At 45.2% G+C, this 12500-nt stretch overlaps 1 protein-coding gene across 8 annotated transcripts in view; it reads right to left on the reverse strand.

Annotated features, from left to right (window-relative positions):
* The window catches only part of Mbs (Myosin binding subunit), a 374604-nt gene that overhangs the window by 205085 nt on the left and 157019 nt on the right, over positions 1–12500 (reverse strand). For all 8 annotated transcript variants that reach the window (XM_076191445.1, XM_076191439.1, XM_076191441.1 and 5 more), the window contains exon 2: positions 7599–7729. In XM_076191445.1, the coding sequence (XP_076047560.1) occupies positions 7599–7729 (131 nt within the window). The remainder of the gene's footprint in view (positions 1–7598; positions 7730–12500) is intronic.

Genomic DNA, 12500 nt, shown 5'->3' on the forward strand with positions numbered 1-12500 from the left:
GGAGGAGGAGGAGGGGAGAGGAGGGAGGAGGAGGAGGGGAGAGGAGGGAGGAGGAGGAGGGGAGAGGAGGGAGGAGGAGGAGGGGAGAGGAGGGAGGAGGAGGAGGGGAGAGGAGGGAGGAGGAGGAGGGGAGAGGGAGGGAGAGAGGAGGAGGGGAGAGGGAGGGAGGGAGGAGGAGGAGGGGAGAGGGAGGGAGGGAGGAGGAGGAGGGGCGAGGGAGGAGGAGGGGAGAGGGAGGGAGGAGGAGGGGAGAGGGAGGGAGGAGGGGAGAGGGAGGGAGGAGGAGGGGAGAGGGAGGGAGGAGGAGGGGGAGAGGGAGGGAGGAGGAGGGGAGAGGGAGGGAGGAGGAGGGGAGAGGGAGGGAGGAGGAGGGGAGAGGGAGGGAGGAGGGGAGAGGGAGGGAGGAGGAGGGGAGAGGGAGGGAGGAGGGGAGAGGGAGGGAGGAGGAGGGGAGAGGGAGGGAGGAGGGGAGAGGGAGGGAGAGGGAGAGAGGGAGGGAGAGGGAGGGAGAGGGAGGGAGAGGGAGAGGGAGGGAGAGGGAGGGAGGGAGGGAGAGGGAGGGAGGGAGGGAGGGAGAGGGAGGGGAGGGGGAGAGGGAGGGAGAAGGGAGGGAGAGAGGAGGAGGGGAGAGGGAGGGAGGAGGGAGGGAGAGGGAGGAGGGAGGGAGAGGGAGGAGGGAGGGAGAGGGAGAGAGGGAGGGAGGGAGGAGGGGAGAGGGAGGGAATGTGGTCAGGCCTAGCTACATGCACAGCACCTGACCACAGCTGGCAATTCATATAAGTACCAAAAATCATCTTGTGGGTCAACTGTGACCACAAATATGGACTTGCACAAGGTCTGTGCTTTTAAGAAAACATTCAAGCTTGTCCAGAGGAATACACATTGCCGTGACCATCTTGCAACGGAGATGGACAGGAAGGGAAATTCCACTTTCTCTGGTGAGGTACAAAATATGTTAGAGAAATAAAGTACATGCTGTTCAGATCATTAAATGCTGTAGATAGATCTCTAGCAGGCCAATGTGCACTTGTGGAATAGTGTACATAGCACACTACAATAAATATTCATTACATTCTGTTCCACCCAGACATCTATTTGCATTTTTTACTATACATTTAACCTTTGATTCACATCAGTCCAGTCCCTTCCCAGAAAGATCTATAGGGGCCAATGAATGCTGCCATCAGTTGTGGGCCTCTGGATTTCTAATCAGGAAAATTACAGGCAACAATTATCATTATATATATATATATATATATATATATATATATATATATATATATATATATATATATTTTTTTTTTTTTTTTTTTTTTTTTTTTTTTTTTTTTTTTTTTTTTTTTTTTTTTTTTTTTTTTTTTTTGAGTGAGTGAGTGAGGAGGGGTTTGTGTGTGGATATTTCAATAAAGCCTGAAGGGATTCCCCCTCCCCAAATCTTCTTTAATTTCCAAACGAGGGGATGGAGAGGTACAGTTGCTGTGTAAATGAAGTGCTGTGTCTTGCTGCATTGCTTCTGATCTGGGCAGTGGGCACGAGACAGGGATGACCCTTCATCCACGAGGAGCTAAGATGAGAGGGAATCGAGGGTGGGAGAAGGCACGTGCCTTTGACTTGGCTACCTCCCTTATAAGGGGGAGAAAAAAGCCCTTGGTATACAGATAGAACTATCATAGCAGCCCAATCACTGAGTTTCCAATTGGTGTCTTCCTCCCAGATCTTCTCATGCCTTGACTTAATAGAAAAATAATACAGTATAGTGAGTGGGAGTGTGTGTGCATGTGTGTATGCACAGTGACATGTGGTTCAAGATGGCAGTATTCTTGTTCCCCCCCTACCACCAGCAGGAACAGGTACATAGAGGTATTCAAAAAAACAGGTTCAAGGGAGAAATACAGTATAAAGGTGGGGCAGACCAGTAACATCTGGCTCTGGTGAAGGGTGGGTGTATGGTTTGACTGCCACCCCCATCCCCTTGTAGGGGAAAAGGGGATTTTTTTTTGTTTGTGTGTATTTACCTAGTTGTAATATACGGGAGGGGAGCTATGCTCGTGGTGACCCGTCTTTGTATCTCTCCGCATCAAGTTTTATCTTAAAATCTTGTATAGTGTTAGCACATACTGTTTTGTTGTCTAATTTGTTCCATGTATTTATCGCTGTGTGGGAAACTGTTCCTTTTCAAGTTTTTTCTATAACTATCCTTTTTCAATTTTTTTCCGTGTCCTCTTGTTTTACCGTTTTCCCACACTAATGGGTTGTTCCCGTCTAAAACTTCCATTCCTTTCATTATTCTGTAGATAGTTAGCAAATCTCCTCTCTCTCTTCTTTCTTCCAGAGTTGGTAGGTTCAATTTGGATAGTCTTTGCTCATATGTTAGTTCGGCGAGTGTCAGTGCTAGTTTGGTTGTCGCTCTTTGTAATCTTTCTAGTTTCTTAACATTCTTTTTGGTACTGTGTGTGCATTTGTGTGTGTGTGTGTGTATTTACTAAGTTGTATTATACAGGAACGGGAGCTATGCTCTGCTTGTGGTGAGCTGTCTTTGTATCTCGCAACATCTAGTTTGTTCTTGAATTCATGTAGGGTGTTTGCACACACTACGGTTTTGTCCAATTTGTTCCAGACATCCATCACTGTGTGGAATGCTTCCCCCCCCCCCAGATCTCTTCTACAACTGTCTTTTCATGTCCCCTCATTTTTTTTCTATCCCAATCTAACAAGTCTTCTCTATCAAGGAGTTCCATGCTTTTCATAATTCTGTAAATGGCCAACAGATCACCTTTTTCTTTTCTTTGTTCCAAGGTTTGTGTGTGTGCATGTGTATTTTTTTAAATCAAAAAACAAAAGGACATTAGAGCATACACTTTACAGGACTGCATTTCAATGTGTAAACTACATTTATGTTCAAATCTTAAATTCCCGTTGTTTGTATACCAGTGACCTGCCTGAGGACAGTCATGCTTGACAGTCCTTAAAATTAACCTAATGATTGTCACTGCAACTTGGAATTTAATTCTGACCAGTTCCAACTTCATTCAGCAACACCAAACCACTCTTCAGCAGACAAAGCTTTACTGTATTCATAAAGCACTGCAAATATTCTTAACTGGGTGGTACTAGTTCTACTACTACACGAACAACCAATGACATTTGTGCCTCATGCTGTGCCGTCTTCCCATGCAGGGAAGTATAGTTGAAACTTTCGGACATTATGCTATACATAAAACTATAAACTAAACAATATGACTAATGAGCTACTTGTATAATGTCACTACAGTAAACAAATGGCAACAAACATGTCAACTATGAACTATTACGATATGTACAAAAAGTTGACAATTCTTAGAGAAACAAGCTCATTTAAACATGAGCTATATCAATAAAAGTACTGGTACTTGCATTTCACACTCATTGTTGATTTACAACATACAGTAAGTCCTCTATATTACACAGGGATGCGTCCAATTAAAATAAGATATTAGATGAAAACTGTAAATCAAAACCTACATTTGATATAAGAAGGTAGTATCCAGTATAGCGCTGTTTTAAAGACAGACACCTGACCATGTTCCTGGGGATGTAGAATGGCAGTGTCATGTATGCTGCCTAAACTAGTTCCTGTACATAAATTCAAAATTTGCTTTCCTTTTCCCATTTTTTATTTTCACTTTTCATCACAAATTTCTGAATCTGTATAAGTGAATTACGTTTTTATGCCTAGCCTCCCTGCTTTACTGGTAAAAGCACATCATGGGACGAGATGTTTCCTGGTGATATTGCGCAACATAGAGGAATTACTGTAGTTCGTCAATTTTTGGCACTTCTGCTGAGGCAAATGGTTACTGCTCTGCATCCATTCTTTTCTAACCAATCTTTATCTATTTAACAGTTTCATTTCACATGCAAAATCTAAGAAACAAAAATCTTCCTCCTCCAATGCTATTGCACATTGAATTTTTAGTTTGAATAATGCTTGATAATTAGATACAATTGATCAATCCACTGCCCTTGTTCTCTCTTTATTCAATGGCATCTTAACTGATTACAGCTCCATTTCAACTGTACCTATCCTGTTTGAATTGCATAAAATTGTCTGCCATTTTTCAGAATAAAGATGAATCATATACCATGCTATTTGCATTATGTGGTTTTAAACTAAATACTATGTATAAACCCTCAATGTGTGGTACAACAATTCTAAATTAGTTCTTTAGATTTTACATAATACATACTGGTAGTTTTATAAGTCTATACTACTGTATATCAACACCAGAAAAAAAGCTAATTATATGCAACACATCTGCACAATTTGAGGCAAAAAGGTGAAGTTTAAATGTGTTTAAAATGGAAAAAGGGGACAAGTGTGAGTAGTAATTTCAGAGGAATCAAATTGCTAAAATGTTGTGAAGGCTTATGGGTGGGTCTTGACTGAGAGGAACAGAGGGAGTAAATGGTGGGGAATAGTGTGGGTTTAGGAGTAGTAGGGGTTATGTTGATCAGATTTTTGGGGTAAGACATATGTAAGAAAAGCTTTAGGAAAAGGTAAGGATGTTTTGGGGGGCTTTTATGAATTTGGAAAAGGCTTGTGACACTAGACAGGAAAGCACTGTGGGAGGTATTGGAGATATATGGGATAGGAGGAAAGCTGTTAAGTGCAGTCAAGAATTTTTATGAGTAGTAGTAGAGCTTGTGTTAGAATCAGAAAAGGAGAGAGTGAGTGGTTTGAGGTAAAGGTGGGACTTCATCAGAGATGTGTTATATCACCTTGGCTGTTCAATTTATATATGGGGTGGGGTGGTGCAAGAGGTGAATGCAAGGGTAGTGGATCAGGGATTGGGGTACAAAATACTACCAAGTTATTCTCACAAAAACTTGGCCTATAAAAATTCACTAAATAGTACAGCGATTTCCACTTGTGTCACTAATTGACACATTCAAAAAACCAATGACAAAGGCACATAAAACACAATGCTTTCAAAAGCATATATTCGCCAAAAAGATTCATATTTAGATACTTTTCAAAATTACGGAAACACAAAGGAAAATGGTGAACACGTATTAAGCAGACTAGGTCCAAACATCAGGAGACATTTAGCTGCAGTCACAGCTACCATCTCTGCCCTATGCAATTGAACTGCTGGGGCAAGTAACAAGAAGATGCAAGACCCACGTTTCCAATTGCACCGCCAGTGCACAAAGAAGACGTTCTGAATATAAGTAAACATTTACTTTATTTACAAATGCTTCTTGCCTATACTCCATACTCTGTACCATATAACTACTATAACTCCTGTAAAATGGCCAATGGGAAAATATGTTTATATATACCAAAGGCTCTTTCCCCCTAACAAGGGAGGTAGCCAAGAAACAAAGGCATAAAATCCACTTCCACCTTTTCCATCCCTAATGGAAACATAACAACACACATCTTCAGCCAGTCTGGAAACCAAGCACCAGTTCATAGGAGCAGCACATCCAGGAGGAACAGAGGGTGTTGATGGACCCTGGCCAGCAAAATTACAATGTTCAGATACCCATTACTTGTACCAATGCATGAACGTAAGTAAAAAATGTCAATTCTGCAGATGGCATGACCATAAAATGTAACAAGAAATTTACATCTATTCACTTACAAAACCAATATCTAAAAGTTCAAATTAACACAAATGAACTATAATGGTTATGTCAATCTAAAATAGCTGAACTCTTACAGAATTACTGAATACAAAATCTAAATATTAAATCCGAATTAGACTAATCAACTTCACTGGGTGAGAAGGTGCAGCACTAAAATTCAGAATTTCTAAAGTTTGCCAGCACCGACGTCTTGATTATATTTTTTCATAGTTGTACACGAGTTACCCCCGGATTCTGTGAACTGGTTTGATCATGCTTTCTATGTTTATTATTACTTAAGACTAAAAGAGAACACGTAATCCAGCAGTGACTTTATATTTTATAATGCAAGTAGTGTGATGCATCATACATATGGCAGCCAGCAGATGCTGCTCGCAAGAATTTGACTCATACTGAAGTGGTTAATGACCAAAAGACCAAAAATAGATGGTCTTGTGAGATGGACATCCGAGAAAATTAGTTTCCTGTTACCCGTCTTCCAAAGCCATCAACACCCTCCCCTCCACCTAGAGAGGCAGACCTATCAGGGCTGACACTATCTTCGGACCAGGCCCAAGATACCAACAATATATTTCTTCCATGTCTTCATACGAGGAGAGTAGACAACTAACAACTGTTACTTTCTTCGTAAATACATACATACATATACCAAAGACTTTTCCCCCCCTTATAAAGGATGTGGCCATAAACAAAGGCATAAAAAACACTCCATCCCTATAACACTCCACTTCCCTCCCTCTTATCTTGGCACCTCCTGGATGACAGGTCATCCCTTCATCTTGTCCACTGCCTCATACTATTACAAAACAGTACCAGTCCCATACTAATGACAAACAATACATTATATCTTTCCAGGGAGATCTATAGAAGGCTCAAAAAACCACTGCCAGCCAGGAGCTTGGCATTTCCAGTTAGTGAAATGTGAGGGAGGGAAAATGGTAGAGAGTAGAGGGGAGTGGAGTATGTTGGGGATGGAATGGGTGGGAGTGGCTTTTATGCCTTTGTTTTCTGGCTACCTCCTTTGCAAGGGGGAAAAAGCCTTTGGCATATGTATGAAATTTGAGGCAACAATTATCATCATCAATGACCAAGTGGTCACCCATACATTTCCTTATCTATAGAATTACAAGGATTAAAAACATAAAACACAATGAAACCCTGGAATACACATTATCTAAGTAGAGCTACATATTATTACTTAACTCAGGCACTGAAAAATACTGAAAATTTTGGCTAAATTCAGGCAATAGTTCATGAATACATCAACTACATCAGGACACATTTCATAAAGCTAAAATAAAGACAACACTCACACAATTGATTAATCTATGTAATGTGATTTATTGTAGTTCTTAGAGGCATATTGTATTGAGAAGTTTGGGTATTAAGGCCCGGTATGTCAATTTCATACATACAGGCATAAAAAATACTAAAATAATATGTAATAATTCCCAACAAAGGAAGGATTTTGTGGTTTAGTTGCTCCTGTAAAGTATAAAATGATCAACACATGAATTTAAAGCTAGGCATGATAACTGCAGAGTATGACACAGGGTTCCATGAGCATTCCTCTTTTCCTGTTTACTGCAAATTGGACATAAGTGTATGTATACGCACACACATATGTATACATATGTATACAAACATACACACACATCTACATATAACTATATCAAACCCCCCCCTCTCTCTCTCTCTCTCTCTCTCTCTCTCTCTCTCTCTCTCTCACACACACACACACACACACACACACACACACACATACACACACACAATGTATGCATACATATGTATATATATTATATACATATTATATATATACATATATATACACATATAAAACCTCTCACACACTCACACACACACACACACACACACACACTTTACCTCCATACAAACATGCACTTCCTGCAAGCATGCGCGCACGCCCGCTGGTCAGGCTACAAGAAGAAGTGGATGTCGCTTACTTTGCTATACTGTTGAAGCCGCAGGAGGCAGTGGCGTGCAGGGGCGTCCAGCCTTCCATGTCGCCCTGGTTCACCCCCGCCCCCTGGTCCACCAGGAACTCGACCATATCTAGGTTGTCATCGATGCACGCCTGCAAAACCAGAAAGATGGGAAAAACGTTAGGCCGGAAATGATGCAAGTGGGCAAGCAAGGCGAAGGGGTGAATGTGGTCCGTGAAAGAATGTTGGGGTTGAGGGGAGAAAAAGAGGGGGGGGGAGAGGAGAAAGGGGGAGAAAGAGGGGGAGAAAGAGGGGGAGAAAGAGGGGGAGAAAGAGGTGGAAGGGAGGGAGGGAGCTGGAAAGATAGTGGGAGAGAGGGAGAGATAGAGGGGGAGAGATAGAGGGGGAGAGAGAGGGAGAGAGAATGTATGTGCGTGTGTGTGTGTGTGTGTGTGTGTGTGTGTGTGTGTGTGTGTGTGTGTGTGTGTGTGTGTGTGTGTGTGTGTGTGTGTGTGCGCGCGCGCACGTTAGTTCGAGGAAGAGGGGAGCTCGACGAAGAACGCTGCAGTAGAGTGTGGCAGAGAAGGGTGGGGCCGGGAGGGGAGGAAGTAGACAAAGGGACTGGGGACTTGGGGGTGTGGGGAGCGGGGACCAGAGGGGAGTGGGGAGAGTGGGGGTGTGAGAGGCGGGGGGAGCGGGGACCGGGGGAGTGGGAGGCGGGGGAGCGGGGAAGAGATAGGAGGAAGTGGACAGAAAATGTAAAACTAGGGTGCGATAATTACGGGGTTTGGGTAGAGGGGGAGTGACAAGGCCGAGAAGTGTGGTGTGTGCGTGTGCGTGCGTGTGCGTGCGTGTGTGTGCGTGTGCGTGCGTGTGTGTGGAGGGGGGTGCGAGTGTAGGGGGAGCGAAAACAGTGTGGGGGTGAAACCGTTGTGTGGTATGGTGTGAGGGTGAAACCGTTGTGTGGTATGGTGTGGGGGGGGAACATGGGAGGGGAAGAAAATTTGGGGAAAGAGGTCGAGAATGAGAAGGGGGAGGAGGAGGGGACAATTTAGAAGGGAGGTGCGTGACAGAAAAGTGGGGAGACGGGAAAGATAAGGGAAGTGGAATGGGGAAAAGGCAAGAGGAAAGTGGGGAGGGAAAAAGAGGAGAGGGGATACGTGAGGTGAGAGGGGAGGGAAGGGGGGAGGGAAGGGGAGAGGGGAGGGAAGGGGGGAGGGAAGGGGAGAGGGGAGGGGAGGGAAGGGGAGAGGGGAGAGGAGGGGAGGGGAGGGGAGGGAAGGGGAGAGGAGAGGGGAGAGGAGAGGAGAGGAGAGGAGAGGGGAGGGGAGGGGAGCGGGAAGGGGAGCGGGAAGGGGAGCGGGAAGGGGAGCGGGAAGGGGAGCGGGAAGGGGAGCGGGAAGGGGAGCGGGAAGGGGAGCGGGAAGGGGAGCGGGAAGGGGAGCGGGAAGGGGAGCGGGAAGGGGAGCGGGAAGAGGAGAGGGGAGTGAAGAGGGAAGAGGAGAGGGGAGTGAAGAGGGGAGTGGAGAGGGGTGAGGAGAGAGGGGTGAGGAGAGAGAGGGGAGAGGAAAGGAGGGAAGAAACTAGAGAGGGGAGAAACACGAAAGAGGGGAGAGGGGTGAAGGAGCGAGTGGAGGGGGAAGATAGATGGGGGAGAGTATTTGTATTGTGCCTGTGGTCGCCAGCGCTTCTCTCCTCGAGGGCACCGTGGCGCCGCCAAAGAGGTGGTTGCAGAGTCAGATGTGGCAAAGAAGAGCAGCAGCAGCAGCAGCAGAAAGGAAGGAAAACTCGAAGATAAATTGTCAGAATGATTTTTTCGAGCCTACCTCCCTCCCTCGTAAGGGGGAAAAATATCTGTGTAGATGGATTTTTTTTTCAGAGTGGCAATGAAGAGGAGGGAAGAGGGAGGAAGGAAGAGGGGAATGGAGAGGGGAATGGAGAGGGGAATGGAGAGGGGAGAGGAGGGAAGAGGGAGGCGTGTGAAGGGAAAGGTGGAAAGGGGAGAGGAGGGAAGAGAGGCGTGTGAGGAGAAAGGGGAAAATGAGGGGGAGAGGAGGAAAGAGGGAAGCATGTGAGGGGAAAGGTGGAAAGGGGGAGAGGGGAGATGAGGAAAAAGGGAGGCGTGTGAGGGGAAAGGGGGAAAGGGGAGAGCAGGGAAGAGGGAGGCATGTGAGGGGAAAGGTGGAAAGGGGGAGAGGGGAGAGGAGGGAAGAGGGAGGGGTGTGAAGGGAAAGGGGGAAGGGGAGAGGAGGAAAGAGGGAGGCGTGTGAGGGGAAAGGGGGAGAGGGAAGAGGGGAGAGGGAATAGGGGAGGGAAGAGGGGAGAGGGAAGAGGGGAGGGAAGAGGGAGGCGTGTGAGGGGAAGAGGGGAGAGGGAAGAGGGGAGAGGGAAGAGGGGTGAGGGAAGAGGGGTGAGGGAAGAGGGAGGCGTGTGAGGGGAAGGGAGGAGAGGGGAGAGAAGTGTGAGAGGACAAAGGGATGCATATTATCGGCTACCCCAAGGAATGACCATAGTTTACACATACAATACATTATCGGGTTCCACCACCCTGGCCATGATCAGGGTAGTCATCTTGTCCCTGTAATAATATTAATAAAAAGAGAAAAGAAATGGAAATGAGGGAGCGCCACGTGAGGGGGGTAGCCCCCCCAAAAAAAATCAAAAGCAAACCCCAAAAAATCAGCAGTACACCCCCAAAAAATCACCAGCACACCCCAAAAAAAATTCAGTAGCACACCCCAAAAATTCAGTAGCACACCCCAAAAATTCAGTAGCACACAAAAAAAATCATTTGCACACCCGAAAAATCATTTGCACACCCGAAAAAATGAGTAGCCCCCCAAAAAATATCAGTAGCACCCCAAAAATTCAGTAGCACACCCAAAAAAAAAAAAAAAATCAGCAGCCTCCCCCCAAACTTTCATACTCCTATTTATATTTATCAGTTATTTTTTGTATACATCGTCAGAATAAAATTTCGGTGCAAACTAACGAGTTTCGAGGATAATCTTTGCAGCAAACGTATATCCTTAATCTATTACCTTGCGACTTGGCGCCACCTGCAGGTGCTTGCACTGCATGACCCGTGCATGAGGAGGAGGAGGGTGTCTCATGCACGGTTGGCCCTGACTGATGATCAGGGTTACTCACCGTCTAATGGTTCAGCATTGGGGTCACAACAATGCTGTGTTATGGTTCCCGTAAAGGCTATAAAAGATTAGTCATTTTTATTACGTTCAGCCCTCCCCAAATATTACGTTCACCACCCAAATATGACGTTCAGCCCTCCCCCCAAATACTACATTCAGCCCCCAAAATATGACGTCCAGCCCTCAAAATATGTCGTTCAGCCCCCCAAATAATACATTCACCCCCTCCAAAATATGCAGGAAGCCCCCCAAGTAATACATTCATCCCCTCCAAAATATGCAGGAAGCCCCCCCCCACCCCCAAAGTTCTGGCCAGAGTACACAATGCCTGAGCAGCAGCAGGCTGGGGGTCCCTGGGCAGCTCCATGTCACATGTTACGTCAACAATTAGATAGTCTTACTGCGTCATTCAACTTTGCCATCTATAACCGAAAGATATTTTGATATTTTGGAGACTTTAAAAATAAGATACTGTGACGGTCGGCGTTGGTGAAGCCCAGTGTGATAGCCCCTTCAGGTGTATGTGTGTGTGTGGGGGGGGACCTAGTTGGTGACCTCTTGTGGACAACCTATTCCTCTCCCATCCTCCTCCTCCTCTTCCTTCTTTTCCACTTCTCCTCCTCTTCTCTTCCATCTCCTTTTCTATTCCACTTCCTTTCCTCCGCAGTACCAGTGGTAACGGTAGTAGGAATAGTAATAGTAGCATTAGTAGTAGTAGTAGTAGTAGCATTAGTAGTAGTAGTAGTAGTAGTAGTAGTAGTAGTAGTAGTAGTAGTAGTAGCAGCAGCAGCAGCAGCAGCAGCAGCAGCAGCAGCAGCAGCAGCAGCAGCAGCAGCAGGTGGTGGTGGTAAAGTCGAAAAAAATAACGGAGAAAATATTTAAAAAACTGAAAAAACAGAAAATAAAGGAAAACGGAAAGAACATGTAAACATGATATTAACGATAAAAATAATACGACTAACAAGACGACGACGACGACGACGACGACGACGACGTGGGCGACCCGACTCCGTAGAGTGAGACGACAGCGCCGCGCTCTGCATCCGATCCATCACCCCCCCCCAAACAAGCAGACGACACTTACACGCCGCCCATCGCTCCCTTAAGCGGCCCATACACGATCAATTATATTGCGCAATTTCATTGTCAGTACTCTGAATTGACAATTAAATCGACCGTGTATGGGCGATATATCGCCCATACACGGTCAATTTCTGTATGGGCGATGTATCACCCATACACGGTCAATTAAATTGTCAATTCAGAGTATTGACAATGAAATTTCGCAATATAATTGATCGTGTATGGGCCGCTTTACACAGCATCTGACCGTTCTGGGTCTCGCCACGCGATTTCATTCACAAAACGAGTCATTGTCAAACGAAAGATAACATATATATATATATATATATATATATATATATATATATTTATATATATATATATATATATATATATATATATATATCAGGCGATGCCATTCATATACTATGACTATAATGGACCTTACCAGGTGATTTTTCATTTGAGAGAGAGAGAGAGAGAGAGAGAGAGAGAGAGAGAGAGAGATTCACCAATGCCTTGAATCATGCGTTGGACTCTTAACCTACAGCTATTACCATCCCGGAGGAGAGCTCAGAGCTCATAGATAGCCCGAACATGGGTAAATGTGACTTTATACACACACAAACTCCTTGCCCACCACAGTTGGAGTGCCGGCTCGCAAAGCAGCAATGCCGACAATTTGACCCATGGGAGAGACTCGAACTCGGAC

The sequence above is a fragment of the Oratosquilla oratoria genome, chromosome 10 (genome assembly GCF_046742065.1).
Source record: "Oratosquilla oratoria isolate Oo_2021 chromosome 10, ASM4674206v1, whole genome shotgun sequence".
Taxonomy (NCBI): domain Eukaryota; kingdom Metazoa; phylum Arthropoda; class Malacostraca; order Stomatopoda; family Squillidae; genus Oratosquilla; species Oratosquilla oratoria.